The following is a 9,139-nucleotide window of genomic DNA, read 5'->3' as shown; positions in this document are numbered from 1 at the left end:
CTACAGTGATAGAGCTCACTGACAAATTCAAAAAGCAACTACACTGAGATATTCCCTGTAACTCAGCATTGAGAAAGGTCTTTCACAAGATCAGTCAGAAAGAGTGATACCAGTTATTTACAGTGTGAGACAAGCTATTGTTCTTCAAAGAATCACATCTCTGTATTCTCAAATTACTGGTGTGAGACATCATTCATATGTGCTATAACACAGCAGGTCACCCTGGCCTTCATTGAATGAAAAATCTTATTCATCAGTTCTTCTTCCTTTCCCATGCCTGAAAGAGAATCCTGGACCATCTATTATGATACCTCAATTATCAACTAGTCAAATCACTGAATCACTCATCAGAGGGCAAATTACACCTCATCTCATTCTCAAAACAGCTGTTTAAAGTTCTTTCAATTGATTTTATTACAGAATTACCTGTGAGTGACAATCATGACACTATATTGACAGTCACAGACAAATTTTTGAAAGCAGTAATTCTAATTACAGGACAGAAATGATGAGATGCTTCACAATGAGTGAAAGACTTCTATAAGAAGATGATCTATCACTGACAGCCCTCACTGACAATTATTTCAGATAGAGACTTCAAATTTACATCACAATTTTGAAAGTCAGTTCTTCAACTCATGGGAATTAAGGCATGAATGACAACTGTCTACAATTCTCACTCAAACAGTTAAAATAAGTAAATCAATCTCACAGTTGAAGTCACATTGTGAACACTTCTTATAGATGAATATGAAGCAAATTGAACTACTCTGCTTGAACAAGTGAAAAGAGTGTTAAACTCAGTAGCTGTATAGTCAGCAATGATCTCTCTCTTCAAATTGCTCACAGGTGTAAAGTCTAGATGACTGTCATTGAACAATGAGAAAGCTCTGCTAGATGTAGCTGAGTTCATCATCACATAAGATGTAATGCAGCAAGACATTCTTGACTCATACACTCTGATAAAAGCTAGAATGACTGAGTTCTTTGATCAATCTCATTCTCAATCAACTATTCAGGTTGACAATTGAGTCTTCTTGAATCTCACTCAAAAAGCCCAAAAGAGCTATATATTAAAAGAGACATTCAAGCTATCACTCTTACAGATAGGCTCATTTCACATCCTTTAGAAAGTATCAGATGTCATATTTCAATTGAAACTGTCAGTCAGTTGACAAATGCACTCAGTAATCTTCATCATTTATCTGAAAAAAATCATATTAACAGAAGCAGATATGAAGCACTCATTATCAGAATCAGTACTTATTGATGATCAGTCACAATTTGAAGTTGAAAACATCATAAGAAAGCACACAGAGAACAGCAAGACTTATCTCCAGATTAAGTGAAAGAAATATGAAGACCTGATCTGAAAGCCTCTTAAAGTCATCACATAAGACACTCTGCACCTGGTCAAGGCCTTCATGATCAAGAAGTCTTACAGTCAGCCGAGTAAACAATAGAAAGAAAAGTAAAATAGAGACAGAGTGAAAGAAAGAAAGAAAATGTATTACAATCTAATTTTAGCTATCAAATGAGAAAATAAAGAAAACAAGAAAATCATCATCTTTCATTCTTTTCATCATTTCATCTCACCTCTTCTTATCAATTATCTTCAAGCTCTTCCTGCAGCTTGACCTTCTGCTCAGCAAGACATGTGTCTTAAAATACAACATTCACTGACAATCTCTCATTCACAAGATTGCTGAAATACACCCTGCTGAGCAACTTAAAGAAATAATTATTAGTCACAGTATTCCCTGCAGCTGAAACCACATTAATGAACTCAGCTATCTTATTCAGTTCCTTTCATGCGGCCTGAACAGCATTCAGATTATACTTGTCAAGATTAGGCAGCCACCTCAGCACCTTCAGATCTTGAGCTCTATAATCAACTGTGCAGTCTTCAGAAGACAGGATTAACAATCATCACATATCACTCATCTTGGCCTCATTGATCATCTTAGCAGGGGTCAAATGACTTGTCTTCATCTCATTACTCACCTTCACAGATGTCAAGATACCTCACTCACTGATTCAAACATATTTCAAGAGTTTCAGTGCAATCAGACTCAATACCTTGCACTTGAAAGACATAGACATTTTCTTCATTGAAACTATAGTCAAATCATCCTTCTTCTCTGTATCACTGATCTTAATAATATCATCAACATTCATCTCCTCAGCCACAGTCTTTTCAAATCCAGGCACACTCTCTTCAAACAGCAAGTTATTCACATTTCACCTGAGTTCATATCAGCTACAGCAATTTAAAGAGCAGCAGAACCCCTTATTTTCTCACTAATAGTTAGCACAAGTGCCATGCCCTTGCTGTGTCTGTTTATTATCTGCAGAGATGACCATACATTTCTCAAATCACCCCTGACTCTTCACACAACACTGACACAACACAGAAGCTATTTCTCTGCAGGTCTGCAGAATAATAACATCTCAATTAGCAGAATTCTTAGAATCAACAGTTCATGAAGTGATTAGCTCATCATTATTCATTCATCAGCACAACTTTCACTTGACAGATAACTGTCTCAAATCTTTAATCAATCACTGACTGAATAAAATAAAAAATTCATGATTGATAAATGGCATCTCCTCACTACATTCTGTGAGTCTTTCAATGATTGAGATAGCATTTGTAAGCCCCTTCACAGTTGAGTCCTGCATGATTGACATACTCAGGCAAGTGAGCTTGCCATTCTGCTGAAAGTGTAAGTCAGTCTTGTCATTATAATGCAGATGTCTCATACATGCTGTGTCATACAGCCAAGGCACCTGATCACTCTCAACATTCTTCTTTCACTCTGACTTTTTCAAAACATTATCACTCAGAGTTTCATATTGCTTTTAACTAGCTCTTCAGCACTTCTTGTTCTCTTCTGTCAGTGACAGTTCTTCAGCATTCATATCTGCTCATTCAGCTTTCACTTTCAGTTCTACTTACAGCCCTTCATCACCAGCTGCTCTCATAGCAGTCTTCTGACTCTCTCCTCTCTCATTCATCTCAACATCTTCTTCTGAAAACTGGTGTGTGAATGATCACAACTTTTTCAAATGAGTAAACAGTGTTATAAGCTTTTGCATCACAGTCTTAGACTCTTCTTGACTCTTCAAGCTTCTATCATGCAATTCATCTGTTGACTCTTCTGCAGCGGCATCATGCAGTCTAGCTGAGTGACAATGAGATATCACTGTCTTTTCTTTATCTTGGCCTTTGACCACTTCATACATGAAAAGATAAGTTGATAGTGTCAGAAGCTCATCTGTTCAGAATCCTAACTCTTCATCTTTATCATTTTCTTTCACCTCATTCTCATCTATTCTCTCTTCACCAGTCTTCTCGCCCGTCTCCTCTTCTCTATCACTTATATGAAGAAGAGTATCACACTTCTTCTGACTTAACAACTGAAACAATTTCTCTAAGATCAAGGCCTTTTTCACCATGCTTGCTGCGCCTGTCTTCACAGCTGTCAACTTCTTCTTGAGGCTCATCATTTCCATGATCTAATCTTTCATATGTCATGATTTTCACTAATTTCACTATGTTAAATTTTAGTGAGATGTGTGAGAAATAAGAGAAGAATAAGGAGAAAGTGATCATGATATATATATTGATGCAATCATTCATCTATATCAATCTCTATCACTCACAGAATCTTCTTCTCACTACAATGAAACTTTCATTCTCATCTATCTTATCAAAGAACTCTTTCTCATTCAAGCTTCTTGTGATTTCTTTACAATCCCTTTCTTTTCTTACAGCTGTTTTTAGATTAAAGAACTTCTGTCTCTTTCTTATCATTTCTTTTCAAGTCATTCTTACATCTTTCATTCTTTATAGAGATAAACAATTCTTACATCTGATCATTCTTTGTATGAATAAGTGATTCTATCACTCAGTCTTCTCTTTTCTATGATATCTGCAGTATATGTAAACAGACTAGCACTTCTGAACAATATTCACTTCTTTGAGCCTAGCACCTGTGATATCTGCCATCTTTTTTCAATGTCATTTTTTTCTTCTTCATGAACACATTCTTTCAGATAGAGAGACTGTGGCGTGCTTCCACTCTCTATTCAAGTCAATCCTCTATTCAGCTCTAGCTTTCACTTCATCCCTTGCTGTTTTCTGAAGCTTTCACTTCTACCTTCTCTCTCTGTTCTTTCCTTCATATGTGATCACTTCTTCTATGAGAGCTTTCACTCCTTCTCTACAGAGCCTTCATTCTTTTCTTCATATGCAATCACTTCTTCTATGAGAGCATCTGCTCCTTCTCTACAGAGCCTCTGTCCTTCTCTTCATAGGCAATCACCCCTTCTACAAGAGCTAATCTCTATAGAACAATCACTGTATATATAAGGGCGTACGCCCATCTCCCATCTTTAAGAGAATAAGACAAGTTTTTACCCTTATATCTGACCCTACGTAGCGGCGTACGCTACAAGTAGCTTGAATGAGAAATGACATATTTTTACTCAGCATCAAAATTCAGCTCCTGAAGCAGTATAAAATTAACTTTTTATTCAAATGCAATTTAAAGACAAGAATAAATACAATTTGAGTTTCTATTCACATTATTTTAAATAAATGTGATTTTTGAAGAGTTTTTAAACTTTTTTTATTGTTTTTATTATATATTTATACTAAAAGAGAGTAGAGTAGAATCTAATTACTATTATCAGATAGTAGATTATAACTGTTCTGAAAAGTAGAAATCTCAACTGCTTGTATTATATCTAGTTTATCATCAGAGTCATTTCTCAATTCTCTAATCTTAACAGAAGTTTAAGAATTCAAATTCTGTTTACATTTCACTGAAGAATTGAAGTTTGAAGACTTAGATAATTGAGAGTTTCTTCTTTTTAAGCTTGCAGTTATGAGTTTACTGACTTGACTCTTCTCTTCAGTTCTAGATTAACTTTGAGCTTCATCTTTTCTTCAGTTCTTTTGAGTTCTAGAAGCAAATATACATTCTTTTAAGCTAGATGCATGTTTTTCTTTACAATTAGAGCACTTAAGCAGAGTATATTGACAAATTTCATCTCTTTTTAAGCATGTTTCACATTTATACTCACTAGTTTTGTGATCTCTGGCACAGAATGCATATTTTGAGTCTCTAAAACATGAGATTGCAAAGTATTCATATCTTTGACAGTTTGAACACTGTGTTTGAGCTTTGAGATTCATTCTTGAGTCTTTGTATTCATGAACTCTCATTTTCAAATCTGCTACTCTTACTTCAGAGATCTTTGACTGTTCAAGTATTTTTATATATACTAGAACAGAGGCATTTCTCCTGCTTTATCTAAACTCAATTGAGTTTAGTCATACAGACTTCTTTCTCAGTTGAATAAAGTTGTATTCTTTCAATTCATTTTTAAGAAGTAGCATTTCTTCTTCACAGTCAAAAATTTCAACTGAAATATCATGAAGAATGAATTTATCTCACTTTTCATCTCTTTCAGATAGAATAGTTGTGTTTAGCAAAGATTCTACTACTGACTTTCAGAGATTCTCATTCTGAATAAGAAATTCAGCACTGAATTCAGGCATTGTAGTCAGAATGATGAAGTTTTCAAAGAATGATAGCTTAATTAAAGCTATAACTGATTTTTGAACTTCAATATCAGTTATCAACTGAGAAAAGAACTGCTGATTAATTTCATTTCTGATTCTGAAAATGAGATTTGAGTTTAGCTTGTTTCTTTACAGAATGTCCTGATTTGAGACTTTGAGAATAAGTCTTCTATTTCTGAAGATTTGAAAGTTTTTCTCTTTTTACATTTTCTTTTTTACTTTTCTATGAATAGAGGCATGAGCAGTATTCTTCTCAGTTTTCTCAGGATTTTGAGCAGGTTTTGAGATAGCAGATTTAGAGACAGCAGATTCAGCTGCTTGAGTATATGTTTTCTTCTGATTCAAAGAAGAAGAAGAAGTAGAAAGAAAGAAAGAAGAAGAGTAAGATGAAGAGTCAGTGATTATACTAGAAATTTTCAAGGTTTTTTGAACTGTGTTTGAGATTTCAAGTTTGAACTTGATCATCTTCTGTAGTTATCTAGTCTGAGTATAAAGAATTAACAGAACTTCTTTATTCATCTCACTCAGACACTGCTTTTCAAGAATCTTGCTTACTTTTTCAAGTTTCTGTATTTTAAGAACTTATTGTTTCTCTATTTCTTCTTTCTTTCTTCTCTTCAGAATTTCAATCTCAGAAATAGCATTTGAGAAAGCATCTTTTTCCACATCAACTGAGTGTATTTTTGAACTCATTATTTTCACTCAATGAAAAGTTGATCAGACTGTTTCAATTGAGATATTTCTAAGTCTGTTTTCAATTGAAAAGTTGATCAGACTGTTTCAAAAGAAGAATAAAAGACTTTTGTGTATAAAACATCTGATTTTTTTCACACTAGTTCAGTAACTAGATTAGATTTTTGAAGAGAATCTAATAAACTAAAATTGATTTTTAAGATAAATCAATAAAATCTTTACAATCTCTTTCTTGAAATACAGTGAGAAAAAGTATGATATCAATTGATAATAAATCAGATAATATGACAGTTTTTGAGAGAAAAACTGACAAAAAATAAATCAATTTTTTGCAGAGAAATTGATTAAAACTATTCAATTTATTCTAAATTATTTAATTCTTCTCACACAACAAGTGTGCAACTCAAATCAGTTAATAAAGAGTGTAAAAAAGAATTAAGTATTAATGAAAGCTCTTCAGTCACTGAAAAAGTAATTCTTACTTAAAAGAATATGAAATTATGACAGAAAACAACTCTGTTTTTAATTCTTTGTAAGAATATTGTATAAAACTCAGAGAAAAACACCTTACTTTTTCAAGAGAAGTAAAAAACTATTTCTAAGATCTTTTTTTTTGCATTAACTGCTGTAGAAGAATGAGATAGAAACTGCTAAGATATGCACTACTGTATATCTTCTATCAAGACTTTCTCTCTTCAGAGTCTTGATATTATAGAGAATATAAGTCTATTTCTATATAATAATATAAATATTATCAGTGGGATGTAGAGGAACTGGTTATTTATATCTCAAAATAGAAGACTTTGTCAATGATTATATCAATATAGAGTTAATTCTTAAATTCAATAGAAATCTAGTGTTGCTGTTCTCAATCTCTTACAGAATCTATTGAATATTGAGATATTAAAACTAGATTTAATATATCTCACTGTGCAGGGATCAAAGGCTCAGTCAGATCTTGAGATATACTGATTTTATAGTTCTTGATATGCTGTTGACTCATTATTCACTGATTATGTATTGAATACTGTTGCCAAGGTATCTTTTTGTATTGTTCTGCTGAAGATGGGCCAGATTGAGAGGGGTAGTACAGGGGTGAGACTTGGTGTTGAAGTCTAGATACACTGGCGGCGGACTGTGGAGGTTGCACTTCAGAAGAGTTCATTGATTATGTACTTGATATTATCACTGAGGTATCTTTTTGTATTTTTCTGCCGGGGATGGGCCAGATTGGGAAGGGCGGTACGAGGGTGAGACTTGGCGTTGGTGTTTTGGAACATCAAAGATGGACAGGGTTTTCGCGGAGGTCGCTCCTCGGATATCTCCACAACTACAGGTCGGGGATCTTCCAAAATCGAGAAGATTGGTGCATATGGCTAGGTCACTTCACCTTACAATTTGTATGGCACTCTGGCCCGGGGTTGTGGTGTGGTAGGGGAGAACGGGGGATAATCCCACACAGGAGCTTTGAACAACGTCCAGTTCACATTTGGCTGGATAACTCCACCACCACACGGGGTATGCGGTCGGCGATGGGGTCAAAATGCTCGTATGATCGAGGGCTTTTCGATGGATCTATCGGCGGGTTCTTATTCGAAAAATCGAGCGATTTCGTGGTGGAGCGGTGGATAAAATACTATAATTAAAAACATCTTTTAATGAAGTTCTTGATGAGATTCAATGATGTACATGTTATATACAGTTGACTGATAGGAAGAAAATGATTCATATGATTCTATCAACTGATATGAGAAGGACATTTCATGTCTCTGATATAGAAGGATTAAATCTGCTTACACATCAATAAGCAAAGAGAATGATTCACAAGACCTCATCTGAAAGTATTCTGTATGTCATACAGGACCTGAAAGTGAAGAAAACCAAGATAAAGAATATGCAGGAGAACAAGTGTATGAAGAAGCTTCTGAAGAAGTATGAGAAGGTCTTCTGAACAGATCTTTCACCAGAATTACTGCCAGAATAAGAATTCATACATGAGATTGACACAGAGGATGCAAAACCAGTCAATCAGAATGTGTACTCTCTGTCACAAATACATCTCAAAGAACAGAAGTGTCAGATCATCAACCTTCTAGAATGTGATCTCATACAACTCTCATCAAGTGTGTGAGACTTTTCAGTTCTATTCATGAAAAAGACAGGTGAGAAATGATGAATGTGTATTAATTACTGAGCACTTAATAAGCTTATAATCAAGAATGAATATTCACTGTCACAGATTCAACAACAGTTGAATACAGTTGAAAACACCTGATATCTATCAAAGATTAATCTTCTCTCAGAATACTGACAGATCTGTGTAGATAAACTGTCAGTTCTGTGAACTGCATTTAATATATAATAAGAGAAGTTTGAATTTCTGATAATGTCATTTAATCTGACAAATGCACCTGTCATCTTTCAAATGATGATGAATATGATTCTTTATAAACAGAATGAAACCTCATATCTTATATATCTCAATAACATTCTAGTCTTTTCAAACTCATATAATGAATATCTGAAGCATCTTGATAAAGTGCTTATAACTCTAACAGAGTATAAGCTCTATGTCAAATCAATCAAGTATGTATTTGAAATGAAAGAGTTGAAGTTTGTAGAACATGTAGTGAGTAATGACTATATACATCTCATCTCAGAGAAATTGAATATCATAGTGAATTAACTATGACTGAGAAATGTACACTATATATGACAGTTTCTTGAGTTGATCTCATACTACTGCAGATTCATCAAGAATTTCACATGAATATCTACATCACTCTCAGATCTCTTAAGAGAAATAAATGCAAATCTGTGAAAGAAGAAGTTTTATTCAATCATCTGAGATAC

At 34.1% G+C, this 9,139-nt stretch overlaps 2 protein-coding genes across 2 annotated transcripts; one reads left to right on the top strand and one right to left on the bottom strand.

Annotated features, from left to right (window-relative positions):
- Positions 1–3,282: 3,282 nt before the first annotated feature.
- On the bottom strand, positions 3,283–3,516 carry BDCG_16106 (uncharacterized protein; the record flags this gene model as incomplete). Its single annotated transcript, XM_045425372.1, has 1 exon — positions 3,283–3,516. One exon carries the CDS (start codon positions 3,514–3,516, stop codon positions 3,283–3,285), a length of 234 nt encoding a protein of 77 aa, XP_045279126.1.
- Positions 3,517–7,506: 3,990 nt separating this feature from the next.
- Positions 7,507–7,932, top strand: BDCG_00355 (uncharacterized protein; the record flags this gene model as incomplete). Its single annotated transcript, XM_045415870.1, has 1 exon — positions 7,507–7,932. One exon carries the CDS (start codon positions 7,507–7,509, stop codon positions 7,930–7,932), a length of 426 nt encoding a protein of 141 aa, XP_045271717.1.
- Between the last annotated feature and the right edge of the window lie 1,207 nt (positions 7,933–9,139).

The sequence above is a fragment of the Blastomyces dermatitidis genome, assembly GCF_000003525.1.
Source record: "Blastomyces dermatitidis ER-3 genomic scaffold supercont1.1, whole genome shotgun sequence".
NCBI classification, from domain to species: domain Eukaryota; kingdom Fungi; phylum Ascomycota; class Eurotiomycetes; order Onygenales; family Ajellomycetaceae; genus Blastomyces; species Blastomyces dermatitidis.
This window is presented reverse-complemented; position numbering and strand designations above follow the sequence as displayed.